The sequence below is a fragment of the Sardina pilchardus genome, chromosome 6, assembly GCF_963854185.1.
Source record: "Sardina pilchardus chromosome 6, fSarPil1.1, whole genome shotgun sequence".
Lineage (NCBI taxonomy): Eukaryota > Metazoa > Chordata > Actinopteri > Clupeiformes > Clupeidae > Sardina > Sardina pilchardus.
This window is the reverse complement of record NC_084999.1, coordinates 4440669-4462197: the sequence shown is the minus strand read 5'-3', so window position 1 is coordinate 4462197 and position 21529 is coordinate 4440669. Positions and strand designations below refer to the sequence as shown.

The window sequence follows — 21529 nt, the reverse complement described above, 5'->3', positions numbered from 1 at the left end:
ACAGTATCTGTGTTGTTTGTTCACAGCAAAGAATTCTCTTGCACATCATCACAGATGATTCACATTGTTTCAGAGAAGTGTGAGGGAGAAAGTCAGCCACATTGTGCCCTGTAATATAGTTCTGATCAGATTATCATAACATTTGAATCAGACAGAACTTACCGGAAACAAACTCAAGCCACAGTAAGCGCCACAGCTTCAGAATGTGCAACTGAGTAACAAATTTATCAGACCCTCAGATCATTTTGATTCATTCATCATGAGCAATTATGGTAGAATATCTAACCACAGCTGATTCATAGGGGAATTATTTGTTAAGGTGTTTCCCTGCAACATTTGACCAAACAACTGGACAGTTACTGCAAGTGTGGCAACACAAGTGACCTTTAATACTTCAGTCATAGTGTAACAGAATAATTCACTGGGACTGGAGTCCCTTTTCCCATCTTTGACACAATGTGACCAATCGCATCAGACCTGAGAGAAAGTGGAATAGAGCATTATGTCCGAGATTTCGATATGTGGTTTAATGTTCTGCATTTTGTCCAATATTCCTCTCAACCTCTCATCTGCTCCACAACATGGGCGCAACAGGAGTACGGCACCGGAAAGCCTTGAAAGAGCTGGCAGAACAGGCAGAAAGAGGCCGTTTCTGGCAGTGGCTGAGAAGCAAGGCTATGGGTTGGGGTCCAGTTTGCACCTAGGGCGTTATTTATTTTATTTAATTTTTGACTTTTTATATCTTTACTGATAGGACTGTGGAGAGTGACAGGGAGCGAATGGGAGAGAGAGGGGTGGGATCTGGAAAGGACCACGGGGCAGGAATTGAACCCGGGTTGCCGGCATAAGATGCAGGTGCCCCAGCCAGTTGTGCCACACTGTATCTAATTTTAGCCATTTTTAGCACCACATCATTTCTTGTCTCCCATTTTTAAATCTGCATCCTAAATTTTGGATGATCTCTCAGCTCTATTGAAGTCAGTGAGGCAGTGAACCAAGCCATCTGCGTACACCAATAGATTGGCATTCTTGACAACAGATGGTAAATGATTTATGACATTTGAAAACATTAAAGGACACAACTCCCCTGTTGCACACCACTAAGATCATGTTTGCTGTCAGAAAAACTGCCATGGGAAAATACCATTCCTTCAGAGAGAAGCATGCGATAAAGTTGAGAAACTATAATGTTTTTGGAATTTAAATACCACAGTCAGTGACATCAAAACCTGCCATCTTAAGCCACATTTTACTCTAGCTTCTCATCTCTCATATGTGTTAACCACTGATCACTCATGTCTGTGTGGTTGTGGCAATAGTGGAAGACCCTGGTCTAAGCATGCCGCTGTGTTTAAGTAGTAAGTAGTGCTCACAAAAGCAACGCAGAATGAATTTAACATTTGATGAAAAAATGATTGTCTTAAATTTCTCTTTAAACCTCAAACCTCTGCTGTTTATCAAGTTATATCACGACAGGAATCAAGATATCAGATGACTGTGGAGTGGTTTCGACTCTGATCGTGAGGCAGATTTGCTGTGTGTGTGCACGTTCACACATTCTATCTTCTCTGAAATCTACACTGATATTTGGGGTTTCTGGCCAGACCACTGCAGCTTCTGAAGAGCTAAAATTGGAACGGTGATGTTTTTTGGTCAGCAACAATTGCACTTTATGTGGTGAAATCCCCTCAGCCAGTTCTAGCCGTTAGCCACTGTGGGTGCTTACTGGATAGTATCTGTGTGGGGGTACAAGTCTGAACACAGCCAAGAATGAGCAAGAATGAGCAAGAATGTGTGTGTGTGTGTGTGTGTGTGTGTGTGTGTGTGTGTGTGTGTGACTCAGATGCCTGAATGAGAGATAGGACAAGACACCAGTGTGCCTCATAACGAGTGAGCTTGAGCACAGGAAAACCCCAACCTTCTGATGTGCGATAGGTGAGAGAACACGACTGAAAGAATGGACTTCTTACAGGAAATGTGCATGGCTTTGTTGCAGGCAAAACGCAGCACTCATTGTCACTGGCTCTTCATCAGTAGGCACTCCTCAGAGCTGCCAGCTACCCCGAGACAACATGGAAAGGTGAGTCCTTTTAAAACGTCAGATAAGATCAAATGTTTGGAATAATGTCGGGTGATGTTAAATACACAAAGTCATGAACAGAGATGGAATGGCACAGTAGTGTTTGAACTGTCTGACTGATCAGTAAGCTAAGATGTGCGCCTCCCACAACTACTCTGAAAGAGTCTCCATCCATGTGCACTGTGTCTGGCCGGTTTCCTCAGCCGCAGTGGTCTCCAAACCACAGTCATTCGGTGTGCTGAAGGATGTGAGAGAGGCAGTGTGCTCAGCTGAGGGGTGTAGACATGTGGCAGCTGAGAGTCCTTGAGGGTCTGTGGTGGGATGTGGTTGACTAGAGAAATCTTAATTCTGACGTCACATAAAAAAATATGTAAACAGTATGTAGTAACACAGATACAGAATTTAATAGATTCAAATGATTGGAGGCGACAAGTCAAGGAACTTGACCAGGGACTTGGCTGTGTTATATTTTTATTGTTGTAAAGCACCGTCGCCTGTTAAAGTATCTCCAAACACCCCACTCTCCCCTGGAAGAGGAGGATATTTCTCTCTTTTCTGCAGAGACATTTCTTTCTTTTATCATAGTGCTACAGCGAGCAATACATGATGTTGTACAGCAGTAGAGAGTGACTTAAGTGTGGAGAAATGCATGAATTGTTGTGAGGTCTGACTACCGCCTAAGTCATCTTAGAAATTAACTTTAGTTCACCTCACACCTAAGCTTCATGACCGGATGGGCGTATGAGTGTTTCTTTGTCAAAGCGGAATTATATGTTTTGTATGGTTTTGTTTGTTTGTTTGTTTTACTATGAGTCTACAAAACTCTATGAGAAATACCTACACTATGAGAAATAACAATGCTTACCAGATAAAAATGGCAGCTTTTGAGACATTCAGGGTGTTGCATCTCCTGCCTACAGTAAGCATTGCACCTACAGTACTGTATGTCTTTGTACCTTGCTGTTGCAGCACCACGATGTTCCCAAACACCACAGAGTATGACTACGACTACTCCACGGACTCCTCCATCACGCCCTGCAGCCTGGACCCAGCGGAGACGCTGGGGGTGTCCTTCCGCCCGGCGCTGCTGTGGGCCGTGTGCGTGGTGGGCGTGCTGGGCAACGGCCTGGTGCTGTGGGTGCTGGCGCGCCACCGCGTTCGCACCATGGCCGACGTGTGCCTGCTCAACCTGGCGCTGGCCGACCTCCTGCTCGCCCTGCTGCTGCCCCTCTGGACCCGCACGGGCGCGGGCACGGACGAGAGCACGAGCGTGGGCACGGACGAGAGCACGGGCGCGGGCACGGAGGTGGCGAACGCCGCCTTCTGCAAGTTCACGGCGGGCATGTACCAGCTGGGCTTCACCAGCGGGCTGCTCTTCGTGACGCTGATGAGCCTGGACCGCTACCTGGCCATCGTGCACGCCGTGGCGTCCTCGGCCGTGCGCAAGCTGCGCTACAGCGTGCTGGTCAGCGGCGCGGCGTGGGCGGCGGCCGTCGCGCTGGCCGCGGTCAAGGCCCTCTTCACCGTCAGCGAGGAGGGCAAGTGCCTGGTGCGCTACCCCACGCCCGCGCGCCGGCTGGCGCACAACCTGGCGGAGGTGGGCGTGTGCCTGGGCGTGTGCCTGCCCGTGCTCACCTTCTGCTACGTGCGCATCCTGGTGGTGGTGCGGCAGCAGCGGAGCTCCCGGAGGAGCCGCGCCGTGCGGCTCATCTTCGCCATCGTGGCGGTCTTCTCCGTCTTCTGGGTGCCCTACTACGCGGTGGTGCTGCTGCAGACGCTGCACCGAGACCTGGGGCTGTGGAGCTGGTGCCAGATGTCCCAGCACCTGGCGCTGGCGCTGGAGGTGACGGAGACCGTCACGCTCACGCACTGCTGCGTCAACCCCGTCATCTACGCCTTCGTGGGCGAGAAGTTCAAGAAGGGCTTGGCCCAGGCGTGGGCCAGGCGCCCTCTCTGTGCGAAGCTGTGTCCTCAGGCTTACTCGGTCACACACACTTACTCCAAACCTTCAGACAACGACACCTCCAACACAGGGGTGTCTTCAGCACGCTTGGATTAAACTTAGAAAAGGACTCTGTTTGATTAACAAACATACTGTATATACTGTAAGTGAGTGAGTGTGTATATGTATAAGAATGTTTATTCAGATGTATATAATAAATGTATATAATAAATCAGAATATAATATACTGGGTTAACTGCTTTTTGTTTCAGCTCTCTAAGAAGGATGCTGTGTTGACCTGTGACATAATCTGTTCCATAATCTGTTCCAAATATGCATCTTCTCGTTGGATTACATTACATTACATTGCATTACATTTAGCAGACACTTTTTCATCCAAAGGGACTTACAGTACATATGTTAACTACAGTACAAGGGATTACATTGTCATTGCATTGTCCCTGGAGCAACTTGGGGTTAAGTGCCATGCTCAAGGGCATAATGGTGGAAGCTGGGTATTGAACTGACAACTTTCAGGCTACTGTACGCTAGCCCAGCTCCTTAACCACTGCCCTATCATTGCCCCCATACTGTAAGTCGTATCAGCCCGACATTAGCCTGACATGATTATTGCAATTGCCCTTTGTGCATTTGCCACACTCGTTAATCTAAAGCAATTTAAAATCTATAGGGGTTTTAGCTGAATATGATCCAGTGACCACCATCTGGACAATAGAAGGAACATGAGGACCACTGCTGACTAAATGTTACAGGGAGACTACATTATACTCATGGTCAAGAACTAACAGCAATGCCTTCATAGACCACTAGTGGGCCGTGGTCCACCCGATGAAAAACCTGACCTAGTTACTCGAAGCCTCCATGCAAGATTGTTATGGAGAACGCATTAAGAAGTGCAGCAGCGATGCTGTGCATCGACATGCAAGGCTGTAAGCGTCACGTACACAAGAGGAGAGACACACATGCAGAACAGGAAGAGGAAAGACAGAGATGCTGTACATGAGGTACAGGAAGAGGAAAATTTGGTTATTCATTCTTGAAAGCCCTGAGGCCTAAACCAACTACAGTGATCTCATTCTGGCAGAGTGATGGAAAGATATTATTTAGTTGAATTTCAGTACATTCTGGGAATGATTCACTGTGTTTTGGTGCATTGGCAAAGGAAACAGTTTCAAAGGAAAATGTGGTATTGCATCTGACAACATGGTACATTTCTGAATTACCTAAAACGAGGCTACAACAATTAAGCCACACCATAGAAAGTCAACTATGTGAAGATATTTAATCAAAACAGCTATATTACGGTTTCGTTGCTTGTTGCTTGTTGCGACTACTGTTACTGCTATACTGTTGCTGTACTGTGTAAGTCAACTCGTTATGGTAATGGTTTCCTATCCATTGTGTGTGTATGTGGGTGTGTGTGTGTGTGTGTATGCATGTGTGTTTTTTTTTTGTTCAGAGGTCGGAGGAAGTAGTGACACATGTAACCAGAGTGCTGTTTGGTTGTAACCACATTTTTAGAAGCTGTCAGCAGTTATGTATAGGCCCTTGAGAGCTTCTTCGCTTTGAAGAGTGAGCAGAGGCATGAACGCTACATGAACGTCCAAATGTCAACATTAGCTTTTTCATTGGGCTTTGTTGGGAAACAGATTAATCTACATTCATGCAAAACAGATCCACCCTATCCACCAAGCTGGTTGCTGCAGCCAGCAGTACCCACGTGTTGTTAGTCGTTATGAAGGGACTGTAACAGTTGTGTTCATTCTCAGGAATGAGTAGAGACTCAAAAGGAAAATGTTGACATCTACAAAGACAGGGCATAGGGGGTGTCCCCACGCCATGTGAAAGCCTAGATCTACTTTTGTGTTGGGCTTCTTTGGAGAATAGATCATATGCAAAACAGACCCACCCAATCCACCTAGCAGGCTACAGACATGAAAGATGACAAACATGTCATTTTTGAGAGTGGTGTGTGCTGGAAACTTTCACAAAGGCTACAAAATTATATTAAAAAAATACCGTCGTTTCACATCAGAAAAATGAGTACGGCACATTTCATCTCCAGAAAGCTTCACATCCTATTGACAAAGATGGAGTCCACCCCCACCCCCACCCCCACCCATCTCTTCACTATACCTCATCACCACAACCTGTGTGAGCTTCCTCTTTCCTCTTTAATCTCACAGGAAGCTAGCTTTGCAAACACCCAAATCTGCTACATGTCAGAGAGCATAAGCGTATGGCAATAATGAGCTTCATGAAGATGGGTTAATTTGCACAGCAGTGGTGAGGCGGAACACATTCAACTCCTGCTGTATAGCCTCCATGCACGTCACAATTCCGGGTTCGAGACTACTATGCTAGCAACTTCCTGTTAGCTTCACTGACGTGACTCCCGCGGCCCGCCTCCGAGAGACACTGACGAGTGAGACTGACACTGACAGCCATGGCGCTTTTTTACACTCGTTGTCTTCAGGATTTACCCCGTATAACAGTAAACGACATACACCGACTCATAAGCAAATCATGTGCCGCTCCCAACAGCAAGAGAGAAAAAGGATTTAAGATGTACATAAGCAGTTACATCGACAACTATGAGGGTAAGTACCTAACGTTATCATGCTGATGTAAACACAAACTGACGTGACTAGCAGCTAATCTTGTTAACGTCCGCTATTTTGTTTAAAGATACTGTTTAGCCGTTTTCGTTTTAGACATACGTGTATTTCCTGTCTGAAATCTGTCTGAAAACTGCTATTAACAAAAACAGACAAACTAGCACAGTGTAAGAACGAGTGTAACCCAGTTTCAAAATGCATGTTCATCTTTTTCCCTAACAGTGTCGATGAAAAACAAGTTGACAGGAGAGGTCAGCGTGAGGGCAGTCTGTCATAGATCGATGAGGAAAAATGAAAAGCCACACGAATTGAGAGTAGGGTGACTAGGGTCAATGTTAGGGTACAGTAATGGTTAGGCCTGCTGATAAGTTGCCCAGCTGATAAGTAACATTATCTAAATGTATATGATACAGTCTACTGTTTGTGGATATGAATGGGTAGGCCTATGTGGCTCTCATCTACAAAACAATGCTTATATATGTATCTCTTGTTGAGGTGTTTCTCATCTAAGCTTCAATTTCTTCCTAGATGGTGTTAAAAGACTCAAAGCCTGTCATTTTGGTGAGCACCCACTGCTCATGTGTGGCGGGGTGTGCCTTATGCAACCATTTGGTTGCACTACTGTATCAAACAGCACACCTATCACAACTAGGCATCCCTGCTGTACCCCCAGTGCACAGTTGCACAGAAACTGAGCAGAGCTGGCATAAGCCAAGGACCATGGTAAGTCATCTGTTGGTCATGTGAATTGTACCTATGCACGTGTAGCTATTGTGATGCCATGTCAAAATATGTCATTGCTGTCATGGTGTTAGGCCAGGTCCTGTGGGAGACATGGAGGTCCGCAAACCTCAAAATTCTACGGCTGTATGTGTGAGGTGAGATTATATTACCTTTAGTTTAAGCTATGTGTTGATGTGGTTAATATGTACATGCTGCAGTTTTTTTTTTTTTCATTTTTTCTCTTTAACATTTTCAGAAGTTCTCTCTACAAAGCACTTGACGGGGAAATGCCAGATCTTGCCACATTGAGAGTGGCAGAAGCATATAAAGACTTCCCCCATTTGCTTGCACCTCTGGTGACCACCATGGGCATATCAGCGGAAGTCCCATTAGTTCAGTCAGCTTTTGGGGCTGTCCAGGCAGGGAGTGTGCTGGCATTTCAGCAAAAACCACCAGAAATGCGGGAAATCATCAACATCCCAGACTCCTCTGCCCAACCTTCCCTTCCCATCCAAGGCTATAGGCTTGAGCCAACCACATGCGCCTATGTGTTGTCAGAGGAGGAACATGTACATATGAAATCGCTACAAGTGTCATTCCACATGGCCCACAGGATTGAAGCTGCAACACGGGAGCAGAGCTCATGCCAGGAATGGCATCGACTGAGAAAGATGCGAGTTACATCTACACGCTTTCACGAGGCATGCCATGTTCGCTGTCATACATCAGCTGAAAATCTGGCACACAGAATTTTGAGGGGGACCGTCTTGACTAAGGACATGAGGAGAGGAATTGACATGGAGCCAGTTGCTGTGAAAGAGTACTGCAGTTTAAAAAATGTCAACTATTCACCCTGCGGGTTCATTATACACCCTGATGCTCCATGGCTGGGATGCTCCCCTGATGGAGTTGTGTTCGATCCTTCTGAAATCCCACCATTCGGTTTGCTGGAAATTAAATGCCCAAACATCAAGAGTTACGTTGACTGTCCGTACCTGAAGATGTCGGAAGGTTCTTTGCAGCTTAGGAGGCAGCACAAGTACTATTGGCAAGTACAAGGTCAGATCCTCCTAACAGGTTTAGAGTGGTGTGATTTTGTGGTATGTGCGCAGGAGGACATGCTTGTTGAGCGCATACACAAAAATCTAGATGTAATGAGCACCATTAGGGACCAAGGAGATCTGTTTTTTTTTTACCACTACCTACAGAAGTGTTTGAATGTATAAGTCATTTCAGATGTTGCTTCATTTAATTACATTTATTGTATCATTCTTGTAAACAATATGAACATATACACTTGTGTGTGTACACACATACATTCATATACAATATACCCATCTATCCCTATAATAGTACTATATATATATTACAATACACATAGGCTATATATATATATCTTTATACAGCATTATTGAAATATTCAGAATTATTTACATTATATTACAACACATGTATATACATATATTTAGATTCTTATAGTTTTTTGTGTTGTGTATCGTGTGAAATTATAATAAAATGTGTGTAAGGAATCACTGTCTTTCTGTTGATTAGAGGTATGAACACAGAACAGAGTGTGTACTCAGTGGCTCCATGCCTTAACAAGTGGTCCACATTGGTAGTTCACAAGCAAACATGCCACTGTGAACAGTTGGTTTATGCTACCAGAAATGGACATGGGGATGACTGTGTCAAACAACTTGTGCTCCTTAACTCGACGGATAAGACGCTCAACATGTACCCTGAGCCTAGCCACAGACTGAGTGTGTGTCACTTCATCAACTGACATTTGTTTCCCCTTAGTCAAGAAAACAGGTCGGTGGATTTTGCATGGCACTAGTCTATCAATTAAGAAGCCCTTATCCACCATGATGGCCATGTCGGGGGTAAGAAGGTCAATGATCCCTGACTGTTTGAACAGCTCCCGGTCACTAATAGACCCTGCATAAAGTGCACTCACAAATGTTATTGCACCATGAGGTGCCATTCCGATTAAAGCTTTGAAGGTGCAGTGCGACTTATAATTTGAAAAGACCTCACTTTGCAGTAGCAAAGAGGAAGGTGTTTGGCAGCGGATCTCTGTACAGTCTAGAATAACTTGTGTGTCTCGAAATTTATGAAATTCTTCTGGCAGATGGGCTCGTACTTGCTCTTTCGGCATCCAAATGCACACTGACCCTAGGACAAAGTACAGGAAGTTGACCCAAGTTGTTATGATGCGGCTTACGGTGGTCTGATGTACTTGAAAACGATGACCAAGGTCCTTTTGCTTGAGGCCTAAGGAGAGATATACCAAGAACATGAAGAGCTCATCGACTGCAGGAAGTGCCCGAGTGTTTCCAGGCTCCTTGAAAACTTTGGAATTTGACCGAATCATCCTGTGAGTTGCCGGCTCAATCAGCTTCCAGAAGGCCATCAGGTGGTTATATGTTGCAAATCTGTCAAGAAAGAAATGTAGCACCCTTCAGTTACTATGGTAGGCTAAGACAGACCTGAAAAAGGGGTCCTTACTAAATTAACAAGAATAACTTATAACCAAATACTTTTCACAATTCAGTAGGCCTGTATTAACCCTCTGTAGTCTAAATCCCCCCCTGGGGATTTGAAAAACTGTTCCAAACACACATCTCAATCTCTGCCTATGTTTGTCTTAGAAACATATAAGTGACACCATTAGAAACCTTTAATCAACTAGTTTCCAAATATATATGTTTTAGAAGAGAATGTATCAATGGCACTTTGTAAAAACAATAAAATAAATTCCTAGGATTTCAGTTCTCTCACCTGCAGCAGGCCCATTCAAAAGGCCCATTCACCTGAATTTGCATTTGAAAGAGCCACTCACTAAATGACCCATTTAGTCTGACTTTTTCCCAATTTGTTGTAAAACTACTTAACACCTCTGAATGTTCTTGTTACTTATGGAGCCAACACCATTGTTTTCCAGGTTCAAACTTCAAAAATCTTTGCTCAATATATTTATTATAGTGTGTTTTTTACCTTTGACCTCTGACCTTTGAAAATATGTTTTTAAATAGTTGTGTTTATACAGAATTATAATAAAAAGTAATTTCATTACATCCACTTTACTCTCACATAAGTATTGTGGAGGACCTCTAGAATATAGCCATATGTGCCACTTTTTGCATAGATGCTTTTAGTTAGATAAAAAACTTAAAAATCTCAAGCTGACTGCCTCAAAGTGCCTGAAACCCTAGCTGTTACAGAAACATGCACTGGTTTCTTACATGGCATAAAAGACTTACACATAGCTTTGCAGTAGGACAATGCAACACTATAACAAATGCTTACCACATTATCTTACCTTGTATAAAAGCGTATGTCGTCATCGGACCCAGCAAATCGCTGAAGACCAAAGCGGTGTATGATCTTTGACTGCGCCAATTGCTTCCGTAGGTCTTCAACCTGACTCTTTAACTCCGAGTTTTCATGTAGCACCATGTCCACAGCTGCAGCTTCGGGTACCGAACAGTAATCATGCCCAGTCCTCTCCACATCAAAGTCCATAACTTCGTCTACGTCCGAGTCAGGATCAGGGGTCAGCGGTCTCTCTCGACGTTCCCAAACACTCAGCCTCGGCGGCTGCTCCTGGAAGTGGTTCCACTCAAACAGAGTAGGGAAAACACCTTTTCTGAGACATCTCAGACGAGTCCCTTCAATAAAGTCATCCGCTCTGAAATGAACGCTACACACTTTTGTGTTTTTTGTTACTTGGAAGTCATCCCTTCTGATCTGAACGATCCACTTTTTCCTAAGACCTTCTTCCACTGGAAATGAATGAAAGCTTACAGCCGAGTTGTACCTTGCCGACACAACACACAACGGCACACAGCAATGTTGTGAACTGGGTCGCATTAACTTTTGATACCGGAAAACCTTTTCCATTCTTAAGCTGGCAAAAACTAGAAACACTAGCCTTGTAAAGAACCAGAAATGTTTGTCGCTGTTTGGCGCCGTAGGCTACTCATATTATTATCGCGTGGGTTAGCGTCAGATGTACATTACATTACATTTGGCTGACGCTTTTTAATCAAAGTGACATGCAAACATGATTAAAACATTTAAAGATTGTAAGGCCAATTTTAACAATAATTTTTAAAAAAATATATATAATAAAAAATCACAATGAGTGCATCAACGAGTGTCTGTAGTAGCCTAGCCTAGTGCTATAGGGGATGTTCTCTGAACAGCTGTGTTTTCAGACAGTTATTTAAGATGGCGAGGGATGTCCCAACTCTAATCGGAACAGGTAGTGTGTTCACCAACGAAGGATGACAGGTGAGAAAAGTTTGGATTGGCCAGACCGTGCTGGTGGAAGAGCTAGACATCGCTCGGCTGATGAGGGCAGCGGTATGTAAATAAGGAAATTAACCGGAAGATGGGGGCGTAGTAGGAAATACAGTAGGAAATACGTCACAATTCTCGCTGCATGGAGGCTATTCACTCTAAGGTTTCTTTACCACTCTGACTATGTTTCTGTGATCGCATGCATTGTACTGATGCAGGCCTATGTAATGGATGACTACCAGGAACAGTTTAACTCATAAAAAACTGCTCAATATGCACATACTGTGATTAAAAAAAACTGCATAGTACAGTAGAGCTTTAATATACTCCTCATCTAATCATTCAAGTGGTTAACACACATCCCTCTGGGTGATGCCCATGGCATAGTATAAGCTTTGATACACACAAGGCAAAATATTCTCTCTTGTAAGTACGTTTTTGGCCTTTGGCAACTGTGAAATGATTTAAGCCAGTTGAAATGTATGACGTGTAACACCTAGGGGACACATCAGTCCATATTTGTGTGCGCTCATTCTGACCATTAGACCAGGTCAGTGCCGGGCCAGACCTCAGTGGGGCCCTATAGGCAAAATCCTGCTATGGTAGCCTGATTACCATCGACTTTCAAAGGCTCTGCGAGACTTTAGTCTGACCAACAGCCTGTGCTAACACGGTTTCTCCAAGCGCTGGTTGACCCGCCTCCTTTAAATGCCTCGATTTGCTACTGGTCGATGTCAGAAAGCGGTTTGCCGAGTTTAAACCAATAACAACACTCTTTCCTCTGCCTTGAACACGCCTCTACCCAGAGCCGTTGGAGCTGCTCAAAATTGATTGGTTCTCGACCAAAGGGGGCAGTTCCGCAGATTTCGGGAACTCAGAAATCCTTCCCGATTAGCAGTTGACCAGACCAGCGACAGCAAAAGCCTGAAGGCGTTACGTCACTGGGAGGGCGTGCCAGGCTACTGCTATGGGGCTCGCCTACCTGAACTCTAAGGGTCAAAATGGAACCATTTTTTACATGTAAAAATAAATTATCAGACACTTGAGTGCTCCCAATACAACCATCCCACCCCATTTTGGATGTCTACGGAATGTCTGAAGGACCTCCACAGCTTTAAATGGCCAGTTTTAGGGTCTGGGCTGTTTGCTTTTGATGCTTGCACATATCTCCTTACAAAAAGTTTTTTTTTACAGTTCTGTTATAGTAGTAGGCTACAGTGCAGTATAATAGTATATAGTATTTTCATGTCCAAATTACTGCATTTCTGTAGTAAAGTACAGTACTACAGTATGCAATGCAGTTTTTTTTGTGTCCAAGATACTGAATACAGTACCCTGCATAAGAACTGTACATATTTCCTCCAAAACTCTAAAAATCTGCAGTTTGACACTTGAAGTAATGCAGTTATTTTTTGTAAGAATCTGGTAGGGCTAGTAGCCTACTGGCTGGCAAGCAAGCCGCAGACAGATCAGGGGATTCACTTCCCTGTTTGGTTGGCCTACGCAAAGTTTACCCGACTGCTGTTCCCACTTTTCATTCTCTCATTTTCATCAAATTCTTTCATTTTCATTCTTCATTCTGTTTTTCATGCCCTCAATGGTAATTGGGTTTCATGTTCATCTTCTTAATGTTGCCTATGAAACACTGTCACTGTACCTGTATAGGCCTACTGTACCTGTCCGTCACTAGCTTGACTCAAGGGGAGATGGGAGGGGGGCATTAAAGGGATATTCCGCCATTTTTGGAAATAAGCTCATTTCCCACCTCCCCTCGAGCAAAACAATCGATATTTACCTTTTCCCCGTTCATCCAGCCATTCTGTGAGTCTGGCAATACAACTTTTAGCTTCAGCCTAACATAGATCATTGAATCGGATTAGACCGTTAGCTTCTTGCCTGCAAGCATCATGCTTACAAGTGACTAAGATTTCTGGTAATTTTCCTATTTAAAACGTGTCTCTTCTCAAGTTACAAAGTGCAATAAGACCAACTGTAAATGAAACCTGCCGTTTTTCTAGGCTGATTTGACACGGAACTACACTCTCATCTGGCGTAATGATCAAGGCAAGTTGCAAACGTTCCATGGGCGCAGTGATTTCTGAAAATAGTCCCCATAGGCAACAAGCAGGAAGTAGTGCGTGATATCACTGCGCCCATGGTACGGTTGCAACTTGCCTTGATTATTACGCCAGATGAGAGTGTGTGCATGTGAAATCTGCTGTTAAATGTGCTTGCGACTTTTGCTCCAAATATAACTTCACACTTAACTAGTGTCATTTCCACACTATTACGCAGGCTTATACATTGATTTTGCCAACTTTATGGATATATACATGGAGATGCATTCATTCTTCTGTACGATCAAACGGTGTTCTGATTCAGATTCTTCGGGCTGCTGGACACTGCAGTTGATACATAGGTGTGGTTGGTGCATAACACACAGTCCTACAGCTTAAAATACTGTATTATTCACTTCCACTTTCTGTATTTTTCACTTACTGAAACAAAGCCAAACCCCAAATCCAGGAGAATAGGGAACAGGAGACCAGACCCCTCAACACAGCACTGCGTGAAGAGGAGACATGCAGGCTAGTGTGAGAGACGGAGCATCCAGGAGAGCTGCCGTTGTTGCTGCTGAGGGGCAGTTCCACTAGAAGTACACATTCTACTACTCCACCACTACTATTCTACTAACTACTGACATTCACCAGCCCCTCAGCAGCCGGCCTGCCAGGGACCTTGACACAACCTGAGGTGGGATTCTCTCTGTTCACGTTTCTTCTCTTCATTGAGACTTTAGATTTAGATTCAACTTCATTACAGTACAAGTACAAAGACAAGAAATGCAGTTTACGTCTAACTAAGTGCAACCAAGCGCAATGTGATATACAAGTACAGGTGGTGCATAGGACAGGACAAGAACTGTCATGCAGTCTAGACAGTAGTGTACAGTTGTGTCACAGAAGGTGGTTTAGAGTAATATAAATTAAATATAAATATGTGCAGTGTATTAGCAGTTACCTTATACGAGCACAATACATATGGCTATGTAACACAATGTATGAACAGCATGTACAGATACAGTATGTGCACTGCAGTAGCAGTACCATTGAAATGGGGTTAGGGGGCCTACAGTTGGTTGGTTGCTGGTAGGATGACAGCCGCAGGAGAGAAGCTTCCTCTGAAGCTGCTGATTCGCGAGTAACGTCTTCCAGAGGGCAGTGTGGTTAGTGTGGTTGGGGTGGGAAAGGTATTTGATGATGCTGCTGCGCTCCTTACGCAAGTGTCACTTACATGAGAGAGTGTGAGATTGTCGCCTTTCGCAAGAAATTGAGATTATTGGTTTATTGCCAAATATGTTTTCAGTACAAGGAATTTGCTTTGGTCTTAAGGTACATGACATACAACAATTAAAATACATCAAATACAACAACACAATAAATAGACAACAGATAGATAGATAGATAGATAGATAGATAGATAGATAGGTAGATAGATAGATACTTTACTGATCCCCAAGGGGAAATTCAAGATGAATTCAAGAATTCAACACAGACAACCATAGACAGACAACCATACGTGACAACAACATGGAAGAGATATGTAATCACACAGGGTGCCTCTCATTTGGTCTTTTATACATCCTTCCTTCCTTCCTCAGTCCTCGTCCTCACTGATCTAGATAAAGAATGATGGGGCGGCAGCAATGGGATAGTCTATCCAGCGTTAGTTATAGATCAGTGGGAGCGAGCCTGGAGGATGGAGGAGAGAGTTTGAGAGCCACCCATACTGTCTCACATAGGTGGGAGGGGTCAGATCCAATCCTATCGGCCCACCCCAGGGCCCTAAAGGCGTGCAGGTCACGGACGGATGGCAGACAGCAGCCAATCGCCCTCTCAGCAGAGCCAATGATACACTGCCGTCTGCACTTGACCTACAGTAGGCAGAGGCCGCAGCGTACCGGATGCTGATTGAGGAGGTGAGGAGGTGAGGAGGTGAGGATGGACTCAACGATGGAGGTGTAGAAGAGGCCACAGCGTACCAGATGCTGATTGAGGAGGTGAGGAGGTGAGGATGGACTCAACGATGGAGGTGTAGAAGAGACCCATCACTGGCCTCTTTAGACCGGTCCATGTCCCCGCCCCTAAACGCTCTCTCCTTGGCCACCTTGGCCCCGCCCCTAAACGCTCTCTCCTTGGCCAGTCATATAGCCGGTCCTTGTCCCCGCCCCTAAACGCTCTCTCCTTGGCCACCTTGGCCCCGCCCCTAAACGCTCTCTCCTTGGCCACCTTGGCCCCGCCCCTAAACGCTCTCTCGTTGGCCAGTCGTAGCCGGTCCTTGTCCCCGCCCCTAAACGCTCTCTCTCCTAATTGGCCAGTCGTAGCCGGCCCTTGTCCCCACCGCTAAACGCTCTCTCTCCTAATTGGCCAGTCATATAGCCGGTCCTTGTCCCCGCCCCTAAACGCTCTCTCTCCTTGGCCAGTCATATAGCCGGTCCTTGTCCCCCCCCTAAACGCTCTCTCTCCTTGGCCAGTCATATAGCCGGTCCTTGTCCCCACCCCTAAACACTCTCTCCTTGGCCAGTCATATAGCCGGTCCTTGTCCCCACCCCTAAACACTCTCTCCTTGGCCAGTCATATAGCCGGTCCTTGTCCCCGCCCCTAAACGCTCTCTCCTTGGCCACCTTGTCCCCGCCCCTAAACGCTCTCTCTCCTAATTGGCCAGTCGTAGCTGTCTGAGTTTAGTAGTGAAGCAGGGTTTGTCCCTGTTGTACTGTAGCTCACCCTGGGGCATGTTGGTGCACAGAGGTCCTCACAGAAGCTGCTGTATGAAGTCACAGCCTCTGTGTGTGTACTCATCCAGACTGTTATTAGCAGGCCAGAAAATATTCCAACCTGTACAGTCAAAGTAGGTGTGAAGCTCATCCATAGCTTCACTGGTCCACATCTTAGATGTCCTCACACCAGGTTTAGAGAGATTTAGTTTCTGCCTGCGGGTACAGTATGTATGAGAAGCAGGTCAATATGTGGCGTGGTCAGAGTGGCCCAGTGCATGGTAGACACTGTCGATTGAGGTGTATTTTCATGCACTGTAACAAGTGATTTGTTCAGCAGTGAGTGTAGCCTAACAATTTATGTCAATTTTCAATTTCAATTTAATTTAATGCTAAAATGTCTCATGGCGCTTTATGGAGTGTTTAACATTCAGAGAGAACCCATGAGTAACAGGGGCAAGGAAAAAGTCCCTAGAATTGGAGATACATATAGGAAGAAACCAGATCCATGTCTTGAAATGGAAGGGGGGGGGGCTTCATGTATCAGTTTAATTGACTGTTACTCTCCAGTGCCAAACATCAGATCAGAAGTCTGGTAAAAATGATGTGGGGATAATGGGAGGGGGCAGTTATGCCCTACTGGTTTGGGTTTCGGGCTTGTAACTGAAGGGTTGCCGGTTTGATCTCCGACCAGTAGAAAAATGTGGTTGGGGTAAGTGGTTGAGCACTGCTCTCCCATGCCCACATCTACACCTGAAGCGCCCTTGAGCAAGGCACCTAACACCTCACACATACACACACACACACACACACACACACACACACACACACACACACACTTGAGCAAGACACCCAACCCCTCACTGCTCCCTGAGCGCCGCTGTAGCAAGGCAGCTCACTGCTCTGGGTTAGTGTGTGCTTCACCTTCACTAATTCACAGAAGGGATAAATGCAGAGACCAAATTCCTTGAATACGGAAGTATACTCGGCCTAGAAACCTGCTTTACATGTATATAATAGCACTGCTGGAGTGGCTGAGAAGAGTGTGTGAATGTTGTTGACTGATCTGTACAGTACGTTGTGTGAATCCCACAACTAGGCCACTTCTCTAGGCTGTTTCCTTTATACTGGTGGTATGATCAAACCTATCTGTGGGTCTGTGGTGGGATGTGGTTAAGGTGCTACAACACAAGCCTATATTTAATGCAAGTTATGGACACGGAGATTTGAAATAGAGCCTCATCTGGCACAAAGCACTAGAAAAGAGGAAGAAGACCCTCAACTTATTATCTAAAATTGTAGGTGTAAAGATTTGTGTAACAGTGGTCAAATGCTGACTAAACGTCTGACTTTTTAAACTGAAAAACCTCCACATAGCACCTACAGTATGCAATGCTCAGACATGCCCTGGAAATAGATACAGCATGTGAAGAAACAAGGCTGTAGCCGTCAAGTCAACATTAGGGGACTTAATGTGCATGACGGGGTAAATCAGTTCCTGTCATTTTATTGCACAAATGCACAGACACATGGAGTGATACGTTTATATTTTTCCTTTCAAACAACAATGTCTCATCAGTGTTGTGTGTAAAGCGCTTTGGGTTGCACTCAGTGCACGTGAAATGCGCCACAGTATATAAATAAACATTACCTTACCTTACCTTACCTAATAAAACCAACTATAATCATTTAATATAGATATGTGCATTGATGTAGAAAATAAGTCCAGCTATTGTGATCAAAGTAGGAAATATTTAAAAAAAAATTGGTTGAGCAACATCTGCATGAGCTCCACTTGTGCACCTGGTATTCTACCACTTTTGCAAATAGTAACCTAGGTGATGACTCAAGGCAGGATTATTGTGCATGTCAAGTCAGCGGTTTCCTGGCAGTTCTCTGCATTCAACTTTCTTCACAGACATTTAAACATTTAGCATACCGTTTGTAACAAGTGATGATTTGCACAACAGTGAGTTATACAGCTGTAGGATAATAATTTATGTTTTGAAATGGGGGGGGGGGGGGGGGGTTAAGCAGTCTGAGTGCTTTTATCAAGGCATTTATCCCTGGTCAGCCCTACCTCTGTGAATGGGAAACAGATGCTTCGGAGTCGGACACGTTGAAACGTTGTCAGCCAATCAACACAATGCTCCAAAATTGGTCATTAATCATCAATCAAACTAATTGGCTGTGTTATTCTCCAATACCAGCGACGCTTGGGCTAAGCAGCAGGAGGAGTCAGCCTCGTTTAGCTTGTTCTCATGGCCCCACTACTGTACCTCTCACAGCAGAGTCAGAGCAGCCACCTGAACTACCACCTTTGCACTCACCACAGCCATCCAGTACCGTCACCAGTGTGGTGAAGTGCGCCATTAGCTGTGAGCTCTGCACTGTTTCCTGTTGTTTCTTTGTTGTTGTTTCTTTTTTTTTTTTCCTCTGCCATATCTGCAGCAAGCCTGCAAAATGCAAAATGAAATGGAATGACTGCACTTTACAGAAACATTTAAAAAGACAAATGTGATGCAAGCAATACATGCATTTATCTGAATGGAATCTTTGCTGTGAATTCCTCTCTTTGGGTTTGGTTTTACATGCCATTACTTTTTCTATAGCAGTGACTGAACAAGCCAAAAAATGTCGTTGTTGAAATGTTAGCATAAGAACGTAACAGCAATTCTACAGGCATCGCATCAATCATATGGGCAACATACACACACAAGGATAGGTTACTGGTGTTAACTTTGATATCGTGGTCACATTAGCCCCTATGTCCACACCTATGCTATAAGTCCAGCAGGAGGTAAGTGGCGTTAAAGGAAAAGGCGGAAGTCCAGAGGGTGGCCCAATAAATGCGCAGTAGGCCTGCACGTGAATACGGACACAGACATTACTTTCACACAGCTATCAGAATCAAGACAAATTTTAAAACAGGCTTCAGAAAATCCAATGAAACAGATGAAGTTGTCCAAGAGAGGGGTGCCCTGGTCCTAAGTGCTGATTGCATTTGGTTGCTAATTACAGCTTTAGGGAACTACAGCTAAAACTAGTCTGAGACTGAGATTGCATCGTTTGCAGCCTACGTTCCTTTGATGTTCCTGTTCACTGATTGACATTTTGTTATACAGTATATTAATAGAATAAATCAAAGAAACTGTCATGGGGGTTGGTTATTATATCATGATGAAACGATCTTCACCTGAGACGAGGTCGAGAACTAAAACAAAATGCAGAACTAATCCAGTGCAGCCACGCATGTTCATGCGGTACAGTATCTTCCTCACAGAAGGGAGGGGGGAGTGAAGTGTATGCTACACCCTGTCAAAACAAATAGAAATGGGCAGGACATAGGAAATGGTTGAGTAGTTAGTATCAGAGCACTATGATTGACAGCAAGCTTAGCTTTGATGGGAACACTAGGCCTAATATAAGAGAGGTCAACAGTGTCTAAGTTTAACGGTGCTGTCTGACAGTACTCATCCTCTATAGTATATAGTACTGACGGTACTCATCCTCTATATAGTACTGACAGACAGTACTCATCCTCTATATAGTACTGACAGTACTCATCCTCTATAGAGTACTGACAGACAGTACTCATCCTCTATATAGTACTGACAGACAGTACTCATCCTCTATATAGTACTGACAGTACTCATCCTCTATAGAGTACTGACAGACAGTACTCATCCTCTATATAGTACTGACAGACAGTACTCATCCTCTATATAGTACTGACAGTACTCATCCTCTATAGAGTACTGACAGACAGTACTCATCCTCTATATAGTACTGACAGACAGTTACTCATCCTCTATAGTACTGACAGTACTCATCCTCCTCAGTATATAGTACTGACAGTACTCATCCTCTATATAGTACTGACAGACAGTACTCATCCTCTATAGAGTACTGACAGACAGTACTCATCCTCTATAGTACAGACAGTACTCATCCTCTATAGTACTGACAGTACTCATCCTCTATAGTACTCATCCTCTATAGTACTGACAGTACTCATCCTCTATAGTACTCATCCTCTATAGTACTGACAGACAGTACTCATCCTCTATAGTACTCATCCTCTATAGTACTGATGGTACTCATCCTCTATAGCACTCATCCTCTATAGTACTCATCCTCTATAGTGCTCATCCTCTACAGTACTCATCCTCTATAGTACTCATCTATATAGTACTGATGGTACTCATCATCTATATAGTACTGACAGTAGCCTACTCATCCTCTATATAGTATTGACAGTACTCATCCCCTGCAGTCTGGATTCCAGTTTCTGCCCTCTGGCTACCGCCTCAAATACCCTCTATCGGGAACTAACAGATATAAACACTCTTCTGTATTTGTATTTTAATCTCTTTATACAGTATATTTATTGTACATAACAGGATTGTGTGTGTGTGTGTGTGTGTGTATGTGTTATTGCTGAAACAAAAATTGCCCCATTGGGACACAATTCTACCACTATATGCTTTGCATATCTAGTGCCCTGGTGCATGTCCTGCCATCCTTGTGTGGCACGTTTTGTGGCAGAGCTAACTTTCCGGTCTGTACATTTTGTTATGATCAATTTATGCCCTCTTACAGAAGATAGCAAATGCGTTTCCAGGGCGGGTTTGATGTATGATGAATTTACTTCATTAACCATTACTTGGCATACTGAACTATCATAGTTTTTTAAAAAATAATACAGCCATGTGAAAACCATGGACCATCGAAGTTAAGATCATGAGATCCATATTTTGTACGTTTTGTAGCTTGGTTGAAGTGTGATGATTTTGGTCGATGATAAGCTCCATGATTTTTCTTGTTAAACTAACAGGAAAGAGGCGACTTCCAGAAATAAAAAACTTCATTGCGGCCGTGTTGACGTCAAGTTGCTTGCTGGCTTTGCTATGATACGCTTATGCCAGTATCACATCTGGTGGGATGGGACTTATGTGATTCAATGATAAAGTCTAAACCACTTATTAGATGTGATCAATTTCATCAAATCTAATATGCTAATCACAATGCTTTACAGTTCATTGCATTAGATCTTTTAATTAAAC

The 21529-nt window shown here is 44.2% G+C and overlaps 3 protein-coding genes across 3 annotated transcripts; 2 read left to right on the top strand and 1 right to left on the bottom strand.

Annotated features, from left to right (window-relative positions):
* Positions 1 to 1891: 1891 nt before the first annotated feature.
* On the top strand, positions 1892 to 4254 carry LOC134082455 (C-C chemokine receptor type 5-like). The gene is made up of 2 exons (XM_062538187.1): positions 1892 to 2080; positions 3050 to 4254. Exons 1-2 carry the CDS (start codon positions 2073 to 2075, stop codon positions 4137 to 4139), a joined length of 1098 nt encoding a protein of 365 aa, XP_062394171.1. The 5' UTR covers positions 1892 to 2072; the 3' UTR covers positions 4140 to 4254.
* A 2226-nt stretch (positions 4255 to 6480) lies between these two features.
* LOC134082000 (uncharacterized) lies at positions 6481 to 8714 on the top strand. Its single transcript, XM_062537630.1, has 4 exons — positions 6481 to 6643; positions 7190 to 7384; positions 7477 to 7539; positions 7641 to 8714. Exons 3-4 carry the CDS (start codon positions 7496 to 7498, stop codon positions 8608 to 8610), a joined length of 1014 nt encoding a protein of 337 aa, XP_062393614.1. The 5' UTR covers positions 6481 to 6643; positions 7190 to 7384; positions 7477 to 7495; the 3' UTR covers positions 8611 to 8714.
* Positions 8715 to 8963: 249 nt separating this feature from the next.
* Positions 8964 to 11124, bottom strand: LOC134081999 (uncharacterized). The gene is made up of 2 exons (XM_062537629.1): positions 10707 to 11124; positions 8964 to 9819 (listed from the first exon to the last, which is right to left on the bottom strand). Exons 1-2 carry the CDS (start codon positions 10907 to 10909, stop codon positions 8964 to 8966), a joined length of 1059 nt encoding a protein of 352 aa, XP_062393613.1. The 5' UTR covers positions 10910 to 11124.
* Between the last annotated feature and the right edge of the window lie 10405 nt (positions 11125 to 21529).